Source organism: Zonotrichia leucophrys, chromosome 6, assembly GCF_028769735.1.
Source record: "Zonotrichia leucophrys gambelii isolate GWCS_2022_RI chromosome 6, RI_Zleu_2.0, whole genome shotgun sequence".
In the NCBI taxonomy this organism is placed as follows: domain Eukaryota; kingdom Metazoa; phylum Chordata; class Aves; order Passeriformes; family Passerellidae; genus Zonotrichia; species Zonotrichia leucophrys.
This window is the reverse complement of record NC_088176.1, coordinates 22,326,794-22,338,865: the sequence shown is the minus strand read 5'-3', so window position 1 is coordinate 22,338,865 and position 12,072 is coordinate 22,326,794. Positions and strand designations below refer to the sequence as shown.

At 37.3% G+C, this 12,072-nt stretch overlaps 1 protein-coding gene across 28 annotated transcripts in view; it reads left to right on the top strand.

The window, feature by feature from the left end:
- Nucleotides 1-11,832, top strand: part of KCNMA1 (potassium calcium-activated channel subfamily M alpha 1) — a 411,073-nt gene extending 399,241 nt beyond the window's left edge. For 10 of the 28 annotated variants that reach the window (XM_064717021.1, XM_064717019.1, XM_064717018.1 and 7 more), the window contains one exon: nt 5,558-11,832. In XM_064717021.1, the coding sequence (XP_064573091.1) occupies nt 5,558-5,712 (155 nt within the window). In that variant the 3' untranslated portion in view covers nt 5,713-11,832. The remainder of the gene's footprint in view (nt 1-5,557) is intronic. The other 18 variants (XM_064717035.1, XM_064717017.1, XM_064717033.1 and 15 more) reach the window with 3 other exon arrangements.
- Nucleotides 11,833-12,072: the final 240 nt, after the last annotated feature.

Below are 12,072 nucleotides of genomic sequence, written 5' to 3'. Positions count from 1 at the left end.
TCAGTTATTGGTTTGTTTGTTTGGTTGATTGTTTTGTTGGTTTTCTTTTGCCTTTTTTTTCCCACCAAACCAGAAGTAAAACTGGCTGCTGCTGCTGCTGCTGCTGTTTCTCAACCCTGTTTTGTTTTTTTCTCCTCTCATCTGCTTGCCTTTCTAATTGCACGTGTCCTTTTGTAAACACCCAGGTTCCTGCTCAATGAAGATGCCTATCGTGGTGCAGACATTACTTTAATTTCCCATTCCTCATTCCAATTTCTTTCCTACCTTCCCCTCCCTACTCTCCTATTCCCCATGTATGTACATGAGCATCTTTTTATGTTGGCAGAATTGATTGAAGATAGTTGAGAGCAGTTACACATTTTGGAAGAATGTTAATGGCTTTGACACCAAAATGCTTTTCCATTAATGTTTTATCTGTTTTCCATTTAGCAGAGAAAGAAGGGTGTTAATATGAAGCCACTTGTCACATGCTACATAATGATCTTTATCCAAAAAAATAGTATTTGTATTACAGTGCAGCTCAAATAGAAAAGACATAAACAGTGTACATTTAGAGAAGTAACTTGCCTACTTTGTGAGCAGCAGAAGAGGAATATCTAATATAAATATAAATCAAATCTAAATTCTTCAAATTACATTCGAGTCTACTCCACCTCTGTCCTCTATCCTGAAGTTAGAATTCTAAAACTTTTGACTTTTAGTAGTATTGCGTACAATTTCCACTGCTGACTATAGTCAGATTGATCAAATACTTTATAGTGATGAAGGTTTTCATCACTATAAAGTGGATACACTAATATGGATACACTAATGGAGCATTATAAGCAGAGAAATACTTAAATCAACTTTATATTGGTGTTTATATTGAAAAGTAAGAGGAAATCTCTTGTTCTAGCCCAGGTCAGACAACCATAGTAGAATGGTTAGTTTTTGAAAGTAAAGAATTATCACTAATGTCAGGAAGTGACATTTTAGGTTTTTAAATGAAGGTCCTGCCATTTATATCAGTCCCAGCATGGTTTCAGCATTGGAAACCAAATTCTTAGTGAGCTTAAGCATTGACACAAAATCATGTCTAGCAGACCTGCAGGATCTTGGCATGGGTTCCTGTTGACCTGAACAGAGAGAGTCAGGCATTTTCCAGTGAAATTCCCATTGTCAAAACTAAGAATTCTGGTTGTTTAAAAAATAAAAAATCAAGAACAAGTCCAGAACATTTTCTTTGTCACAAAACTTTTGTTGCCCTGGAGTAAAGTGAAGGTCTTCATATAAAAAATAGTTTATTCTCTTTTTCCCTGCAAATTTCTTACTGCCTGCTGCATGTAAAATATTCATCTGCTAAACAAAGAATTTCTGAGCAGGTGGGTGGAGAAAATTTCAATAATTTTCTTTCTCATGCAGGAACAAATTACATGGAATAATTTTCAGCTTAGTTATAAACAAAATGGTTACATGCAGGGAGGAGACACACAAACACATACATGCAAACTAATTGCAAGTGTCACAGAAAACAAAAAATGCATGTTTTAAACAGTTGAACGGTAACCTGGGATTATGGTGAAAATACAAATATAGTAAAACCTTTGTGTTATGTTTGGGTAGTATTTTCTTTGCCTCTGCTTAGAAGAGAGGGTGTTTCACAGTGACATTTGCTCTAAGTTGCTACTCAGTCCAAAATTAATGATAGAAATTTTAAAGCACCAATACAATGAACCTCTTGGAGAGAATTGCTGCAATCCTATACAACTTGAAGAAAACTGTATTTTGAGCTTTTTACTTTGATTATTTATATCCTTTTTTTTTTTAATGCTGTGGGGAAGAGTGTTCCACAAAAACGTTAATTTTTATTTATTTGTAATGTGAGCATTTAGCCTTTTGAACCCTCATGGATGCACTGATGCTGATAGGCCATTACAAACATAGATGTCTGAGAGGAGAGTAAGTGTTTTCTGCCATCTGATACATTCAGTTACTAAGCTGTTCCAACTTCTCTCAGGTGATGCTGTCAAAAAGAAGCCTGTCAAATAGCGTAGGAAGATCAGGGACTTTTTTAGCAGCTCCTAAAAAAAATAAGGTAAAAAACTATGCCTGTTGTCACTATAATGTAGAAACATTTCTGGTAAGGATCAATATGCATATTCCAAAAGGGAAAGAAACAGACTCAATGTGACAGAGAGCTTAAAAATACTTGGTGAATATAGCAAGATATAAAGACTTTAAAAAGGGGGTTCCTGAACTGATGTAAAGGAAAAAGTAAATATTAAAGATAAAAATCTGTATTTAGACTCTGGAACACATACCAAAAGCAGACTTTTAGCATAGCATAAAAGACTGAAAAGTGTGTAGGGGCTTCAAGAAGAACATTTAGTGACTGGGAGCAGAATATCATAGTGTCCAAGAGTAAAGATCAGGGGTGTTAAGCTCACATTTCAAAGGTAAGTAGAGAGGCCAATGAATTTGCACAGGAGATTCATTGTTATGTGGTCAAAGATAATTATGACAGCAGAGAGGAACAGGAAAGGTATAAAGCTGGATCTAAGCATTGCATGCTGGAGAATGATAATGCTTGGGTCAAGGTTTCAGCACTGGCAAAAAGAAATCTAAACAGCAAAAGACATTAGAATCTACCAGCTTCTGCATTTATTATTAATGTTCTGTATGTATTACTTGCCAGGTAAAGGCAAAAAGAGACTGGGTGGTGTCTTTTTAAAGAACAGCTCCCTATATAGGAGTTCTATTTTAAATTTAACACATAAATAAATAGCTTATTTGGAAAATTTTAGGGAAAGCAGGGTATTTTGAAGTGCTTTACACTGGCTGCTGAGAAACACAACACAGTTCTGATTCCTAGCACTCACACAAGCCTCCCCTTACTTGCTACAACATTGAATTAACTTGCACCAAGTTCTGTTTGTAAGGAAAGTTTTTGCACCATGTGTTAAAAAAAACAAGGTAGCAATGAAAGTTCACGGTGCTTAACTTGCCTCAAAATCATTTTAAACACAAACCATTAGAAAACTGTTAGTTTGAAATTGTTTATGTGATCTCACAAGGCTTTTAAAACATGATAACCATCACACTTTACACCTCTCTGAAAGGTTAGTTTAATCGTAGATCACATAAAATTGGTTTCCACAAATGCATAATGGTTCATGTGTCACACTTGAACTAAATGGTTTTTTAAATGGAGCTGAAATTATTTTGATGTGTACACATTCCCAGACTTCTTTTTCCTACAACCTTTCTTAAACCGGCCCCCATCAGGAATCATTCCCTTAAAGTCTCATTAATAATTCAGATGTTCTGATTACTTTAAAAGATCTATGGAATTGAGGCTTTTTTTTTTTTTTTAACTGCTTGACAAAAAGATAAATGAATGTAGAAAGAAACGGTAGGAGTCTGGCAAGCTGTAGATCATCTCTGAACAGATTGTAACTTTATCATTCTGTCAGGAAGAATAATTTAAAGCACTTAATCAGTTAGCTTCAGTGTGCAGGATGTAACATTATGAATTCCTATCGTCCAATCTGTTCAAATCAAAGGGAACTTAATTATTATAGGTGAGAGAGAGGGAGATGGGAGATTGAACAGCGTTCAGACTCAGGCACCTTTAAGGGGGCAGGGAATTATTTAGTCTGGTCACAAATGAGTGGGATATTTTTAAACACAAGTGAAAAGCATTTTAGAAAATTACAAGAAAAACAATACAGTAGTTCCATTTCCCTTCAGTAATAAGCCATTAATAAGTAATATGATTCCTGGGTTTGATTTAATTTTTTAAAAATGTGTAAGAACAGGTAGCAAAGGTTTTAATGTGGAATGGGGGTTTGGCTTGTAAATTCTAAAAATCCACATAAAGCGGAAGTGGTTTAATTTTTTATTCATGAAAGTGACTGAAAATTCTGGAGGTTAAGCTACTTCTTGAGAGACTCTAAACTCCAAAGGTCTTTGTTTATTTTTGTGCAGTTATGTCTAAGTATTTTTCCACTATTTTTCTCAGCCTTTCAATTTATTTTCTCTCCTTTACCTCCTGAGCTTTTGTGCTCAGTCCTTGGGTTTCTAAGGTGAATTTCGCTTGCTAATTTTCGATAATTTATTTATTAAAAAAATGAGCATTTTTTCCACTCCTGTTCTGAACCATTTCAGTGGTTAGAAAAGTAGCAGTTTATATTATGTAAGTGAGGCACTAACGCTTCTGCAGTATTTTGGATTGGAGTGAGAAATAGTGCATACATGTAAGAGTGGCAGCTCTGATACAACACACTTTGAACCTCCCATGTAATAATGAAATGCCCAGAACCATAAGTGTCCACTGCTCTCCCACCCACCTCTGAAACATGGGGAACGAGGACAAGAATGGAGGCAGAACTCTGTTCTCAAATGCTTGTCAAGGCACAAGTGCACCCAATGGCCATCAGCCACTCTCTAGATCAGGAGTTCCCAAGTCTTGGAATAAAGTTTTCTTGTAAGGTTACATACCTGTCATTGAGAAATTACGCAGAAAATGCTCTCTAAAGGGTTTAAGAATTATTTTGTTTTCTTTTGTGAATTTTAAGAAGCTTTTGTCCATACCTGCAAAGGAGCAGTGCAACACAGTGGTTACAGTGCTGAACAGCGGGGAAAGGGCTGCAATGCTGCAGCCTCTCAGCATCCTCCCACATTGCTCCCAGCCCACCTTAAAGCTGCACCATAAAAATTCCTCCTGTGCTCATGGAAACAGGCATTGCTCAAGGACAGAAAAGAAAGAGCTTCCTCTCTAATTTTCCTTTTAAGTCCTCACTTCCTTTGCCTTGCAGTCACCTATCCGGACTGATCCATTCAGGATTAGCTGGAGCCCCTGCCACCGTCACCTGCAGTGTCTGCTGTGTTCCCCAGCCCATCTTAAACTCGAGTTCAGCAGAGCCCCAGCACCTGTGTTTCAGAGTAGGGATTTAATGCCCACCCTGTGCATCAAGGCTGCTGTCTGGCAGCAGGAATACAACTCCTATTTATTCTAGCACCAACTGCAGAAAGTTCTTTATGTTCTCCTGCATGATTTTCTGGGCCAGCAGTAGCCATCACCCCAAGGCTGAAATGGTTCAGAGAAGTCTCTGACTCTCTAGGTGCTCCTCTGTGCATAGACTCACATGCTCTTTTCTGTATTACCCTTATCCCAGCTGCTCTCCTTGGCTTCTTAGTTTAGACTTTGATTTTTATATTTTTTTTTTTTTTTTTATAAATGAATCACCAGAGCATGGGCACAAGAAAAGAGCTCTCTTACATCCAACAAGCAAACTAGCATATTGGCCGTTTTCTTTAGCTTCTATTATCAAATCTGCAAGCGTCATCCTCCTTTCATGACTGTATTTTCAGAGGTATTAATCTAATGCACTGTACTGCTAGTAATTGGTCAAAGTCACCTTCTATTGATCTCTGTTTTCTATAAACTTTACTGACTGCTCCCTTTTTCTTTTCTTTTTTTTTTTTTTTTTTTTATGTTTCTGTGTATGTCTGCTTCACTAATTAACACTTTCATTTTTCCCTCCTTATTCTGTCTCTACCCCTTTTTGCTCCTTAGCAGAAAAGAAATGGTTTACAGATGAGCCGGATAATGCCTATCCCAGAAACATTCAAATCAAGCCCATGAGCACTCACATGGCCAATCAGATCAATCAATACAAATCGACAAGCAGCTTGATACCACCAATACGAGAAGTTGAAGATGAATGTTGACTCCTTCGAAGCCAGAACTATTTTTATAAAGCCTGACAAACTTCATGAATGGTGATGTGACATTTATTCCTCTTACTTGCTGAACCACTGATGGAGAAGTTAAGAAGGGCACGCTTAATGGGAAAATAAAGTAGACAGATCTTTGTTTGTCTGCCTTTAATATTGCTTCCACGTATTTTGGAAACTATTTCATTTATAAATGAACATAATCAAAACTAGTTCATGTATAGCCTCTAGCATTTTAAATTATTTTTATTTATTAGAAAAAAATATATTTTTCTTTTCTTTTTCATTGTTAAGTATTTTCCCTTTTAAAAATGGCATATGTGGCCAGACTCCTAAGAATTAAAAAAACCCAACAAACCCTCAGTCTTTGGCTTAAAGGAGAATGATGGTCACAGTTATAAGGATATGTAATTAAGGGAGACAAATGATATATTTACAAAAAAGAAAAAAGGTCCAACTTGTATTTTAGTAAATCAAAAAAAAAAACCCAAGAAAAAAACCCTACACTTCACCAAAATGTTTCTTTATTGGAAGATGTGTATTTTGTTCAGCATTGACACCAGCTCTTAATAAATTGAACTTATTTATTTTCAGAGTTGAAAGTCATATTTTTGTACATGTAACATTCTTCAGAAATGCTCTTTGTTTTATGAACATATAGAGATCACCTTGGCTGTGTGGAGGTGCAGTAACCCCTGGCTGTGCCCTGCCCCTCTGACAGTGGCACCACGGGAGCACGATGGGACACAGGCACAGGGAATGCCACCCCCAGCCAGGGCCAGGGGCTTGCAGGGCACTTGCTAGGAATGGCAAACCTGGCAATTGCACTTCACTTCCCATCAGCCATCAGCAGTTGCTCATTTCAGGAAGGCAAGCTTGGCAATTCTTCTTCTTTTGCCATTATTACAGTGATTTAATCCAGAGTGCATAAAATTGTGCATGGAAGCATCAGTTATAAAGCATCTAATCTACCACATTTTGTTACTTCCTTACTTCAGAAGTGCTGATGGCCTTTCATTGGTCTGAGATGGTACAAATTCTTCCTGATATGTACAGAGATTTAGCTCCAGAGCCTTGCACTTTAGTAAAAGCTCATACCCTGGTAAAGGGCACACTGAATGTCCTTTTGGTTAATTCAGTCTGGGATAAAAACTGGTTTAGCTCCAGCTCTACAATCTCACAACATGCTGTACTCAGTTAATTCCTATAATAAGCAACATCTTATTTTAGCAGTTGGTTTTCTGGGTTTTTTTCCTTTTATTTATTTTTACTTTGCTGGGACACCACACACAAAAGTACAGTAAAAACCAAATAAAAATAATAAAAGTGATGAATGTATTTATTATGATAACATGCAAAAGGCCTTTGATGGGTGCCTTTTGTGTCAGCAGTTTCACAAAGTTGCCAACAAGCTTTATAGCCATCAGACAAAAATGTGATGTTTCATATCTGTGCTGCAGTATCCACCCACCCAAGCGTTTATGTTCTAAATGATTTAGTTACTCTCTCTATCTCAAATAAGCAACATGTGACACAATTGTGTGGAAACAAAAAAAAAAAAAAGGAAAGGCTGTGATAGTAGGGAAACAAAAACCAAAACCACAAAACCAGTGTCATCAGGAAAAGCAGATTTTCATCGTGCAAGTTAACTTTAGGCTTTGTAATTTTGCAGAATTGTTAAACACCACAATTAAACATACCGTGGTATTTTTATCATTAGAGAAATATCAGTGAATCAAACAAATACAAAGCAGATGATGAATTTATTGTGAAAACAATGATGTCCACTATGTAATCCAACATTTAAGCCAAACTATCTCAGCTTTAATGTTTGTCCACTGGCTGCAGTACAAGTATAACCATACTAACACCTAATAGGCTTTATTCTGGAGTGACTTCTTGGACTGTGACTATTTTGTTGTTACATTTTGTAGAATAGCTATTTAAAGACAATAATGAGAATTGTTAATACAGTATCTGTAAAATTGGATTGTTTAAAATATTTCACTCTCCTACAGAGTAACAAAACAATACAAGCAGTTTTTCATTATTACTTAGATGCATGTTTAATGCATTTCACAGTCCCCAAAAGAGAAGATAATTCCAGTGAGTTCTTCCAACATATGCTGCTTCAGCTAGTGACACGCTATAATTTACATCCAGTCTCTGCATTGGGTCATGTTAAGCCTTTTCTTTGAAGTCAGTGCTCCTTTTTCATTTATGAACTGCATTCATATTACAACCAGAATGAAAAAAGCTGGTCCTGAGTACAGGAGAATTGTAGAAATTTGTGTTCAACCTCACCAAATACATATGAATTTTGTTTTTCCTGAGAAGACTGGTGTTTACTCTAGGGGCATAGAACATTATGTCTTATACTTTATCATATACAGTGCCACTTCTGAGTGTCCTTCCTTCAGAAGTGAACATTCACTGGGTAAAACATACTAATGAGTCAAATACAGCACCCCTACATTGCTGAGGTTTGTGTGTGTCTGTCCAATTTAACAGTCACACCCCGAAATGCCATGCTATTGTTTGTAAATAAAGGATAAGACTGAACACATTCATGGGCTTTTCTAGCACAGAGAGCTCCATATGCAATGGTTGATAAAACAACACCCACAGAGAGCAAACAAGACAGAGAGAAGCAGGTGGGGTTATGGGTCTACATTTCCCATTACAGAAAGGCTAGAATCAGTGATATTTTCTTACTCCTTTTTTTGATAATCAGAGATGCAGGATGGATGTCTGGAAATTAGATGGAGGAACAGATAGAAAAGGAGTTGGAATCTTTGATATTCAGCCATTAACAATTATAATAAGGCCAGCACCAATAAATGGATATTTGAAGTTATATCAAAGCTATGAAAACTGCTGGGAAAGGGACAGCTGACAGACCACACGATGACTGATACAGAAATAAGTTCTTGGTTTTTATCAATGACTTTTACCCCTGTCTCAGAAGGCAAAGATTTAAAAAAAAAATGGGTTTGGAGGATTTCCAGGTTTTTTGTGGGTGTTTTTTTGTTTGTTTGTTTTCTGGGACTGGTTTTTTTTTTTTTTTTTTTTGCATTAATTGCATGCACTACTGACACAGGCTATAGAATGTTTTTTGGTAACTCATGTGTTGGATAAATAGTGTGTGTGTGTGTGTGTGTTTTTGCGTATATGCATGTCCACACATGCACACACACATATCTTTCTATGAGGGCACACACATGCACACAGATGTACAGGGGTGTGCAGGTATTTGATAGAGTCATCACAAGAAGGTGTCATCATTTTTATTTTCCATGAGCTGGCGTGAAGAAAGGCACACAAAAGAAGAAAATATGACTTGCAGGGTAGCATATAGAAGAATTTTTTCCTGCTATTGCCACCTGGTTTGACCAGAAGCCAGCCATCCTGGTTAGTTTTATGAGAGATGCACTGAGATTATGCTGCAGAGGATAAACTCTCACTGCTGCAGCTGGGCTGTGCGCCTGGCCCTCCTCACACATGGCAGCTCTCTGCTCCCACACTGCCAGAAAGTCTGCTGGCTCTCTGTTTCATGGCTATTGGTTTAATTTGGCCCCTGAAGCCCCTGAGCACCAAGATGAAAGGATAAAACTGTCCTCTGATAGATTTGGTGGCAAGTGCCAAGCACAGCAAAAGTTAAGGTATAAAATAAAGAAGATATTCATAGTCTAAATGCAAATTTTAACACCTTGAAGTATATGATATATTTGTTAATAGGGAAAAAACAAGATAAAAACATTTCTTTGTGCATTTTAAAAGCATTCTAAAACTGTCTCTGACATTTTAACACCTTGTCTTTCAAATCAGCATCAATGGCGCAACATCAGGGAATACATGGGACAGAAAGTACAAACCCCTTGATCTGGGCCAGGCATGGTCAGCTGGATGTGAAAAGAACTAAATGGCCTCAGCCAAAGGCAGGACAGGACAAAAGTAGTTTGCAAGGCAAGGCACAGGAGACACTGAAAAAACATTTAGACTTTTATTATTCATTACTGGGTGGTGGTGGATGAGGTTGGCTATTTTTGGCCTGCAAAGGAAGATTTTGCATTTCTTGAATTCTTCATGTAGTAGAAGGAGAAGAAGAAAGCAAAATAGTGTGTTCTCATTCAGGTTTTGCTGGGGCTGTGTGCATCTAAACCACAGCTAACAACTACTGCAATAATTGGTTGCATAAACTGGTGAATAAACAAATATGACAAAAAAAAAAAAGAGCAATAATTTACAAATGGCTAATGATTTGTGTTTTCACTGCTTGGCCATTCATTGGTCAGTCCATAAAATTGTTAACAACTGCCCTGGACTAGCTGACTCACATGGGCACAAACTGAAACACAGAGCAGGTGCTTAAATGGTTTTAAGTGGATTGCTAAGGGCTCCTGGATCCCAATGTATTTGAAATGAACACATATTGAGGTCAATGTGTGTGTGTGTGTGTGTGTGTGTGTCTTGTTTTTACAGCTGTTATCATTGTGAATTTCTTCAGCACCAAAAGAGGTGTGTGTCTCACCTTTCATTTCTAGTTTTGAATGTGATTAAACAAAATAACCAAGAGTGTGAAAGGCGATGAACGGGACAAAGTGAAAACACAAATCTGTTCCCAGTGTTGCAGTGGATTAGCCTGGGAATATCAGTCAAAGTCAATGGCAAGTGCATTAAAAAATTCAGAGGAAAGGAGAACTCTTTATAAGCCTTCTGGTTTTTCCTTTCTGTGGCATCTGAACCACCAAAATCCCCAACATGCAAACAAGCACCTTTTTAATTTTAGTTTTTTTTAATTCTAAAGGTTCTTGAATAATCACAGGCTTAAAGTAAATATTTTTAAAGTCATTATACGTGCACACCAGGTCTCCTAATATTCCATTCACAGTATTTTCATGCTGACCAACAGTAGTGGGTGTGGGTTCCAGCCCCATCCGAAATAATGAAAGGAATGTAGTGGCTCTTGTGCTGCAGTCACTGCCCAGGATGGTGTGTGGGCCTTTAGCGTGGATAACTCAGTGCCAGCGTTTATCAGAGCTGTATTTCTGTCAGTGATGCATCTATTCTGCACAGGTCCTCTCTGCTCCAGAGCGTGCAGCCACGCTGAGGCTGGGCAGCTCTGTCCACCAGGGGCATTCCACTGGAGCCAGCAGTGAGGAATGCTGCTCTGAGCTTCCTGCTCTGCACAGTGCTGCGGTGCTGGTGGCTGCCAGAAGGATAAGGAGTAGGGAAAATGAAGAAAATATAAAATATAAGGTATTTGTTTTCTTACTTTGGTTCTAATTTAGACCAATATATAACTTAGGAAGCTAAACAGTAATGCTGCATCTAATTAGAACCTTTATGATGTTGAGACAAGGTTTCTTACTGCTTCAGTCAATGCATTTTAGAGGAGATCTCTATAAAGTAAAAAAAGCAAACAACCCAGAGCACAGCATATAGGCAATTGAATAAATGTAATAAAACCCATAGATTTTTCAGAAACAAAAAATTGTGGCATATGAGCATTTTGTTGACTGGATGATAACTAGTAGGAACCAAATAGGAATGTCAGCAGAAGTTATGTCAAGCAGTTAAAAAAATTCTGCTTCTGCCATGGTCCCATAGCTTGGGACACACATGCTTAGCCAATGCAAATACTCTAACCTCTGGTAAGAAAAAAAGAAAAAAAAAAGAAAAAAAAAGGAAAAAATATATTACTTTAACTTTCTCATTTCTGTAGAGCTCAAAACTGATGAAACCACTTTTTCTTCCTTTGGAAAAAACACACACATGCAAATACATATATACAATATCTTCTGATTGTTTCACATGTCTACATTAGTTATAGTTTGGAAGTGGAGATGGTGAGGGGTACACTGAGAACCAGCTAGCATCTTAAAAGTTCATCAAGAAAAAGGAGTATGACTTCATCACTTTACTTTTACCATCATGGGTTGGTGAGAGAGAACAAATGCTGGTGCTCAGAAATGATCTACCTGACTTTGTCATATGTAATATCCAGTGAAAAATATATTGTCCTGTAAAAAGGGTTTGTACATAACTTGTACATTGTTTCATTTTGTATTTTTCTCAGATTAAAATTTATGTATTTGTGTTCTAAAAGAAGGAGATATTGCTGTGGGTTTTTTTTCTCTTCTAGAAAAGTTTGCAACTTGTATCACCAAGTCATAAATATTACAGCATTCATGAAACCAATGCTATTAATACATTGACTGAAGACTAACCCCACCGACTTTCTCTCTTGCTTACACTCCAGAATCACACTCCTGGCTAACAGTAATTAATATCAGCTGCAAATGGAGGATGCTGTGGGTGCTATAAATGAGTAATTCTGCACAATAAATGGCA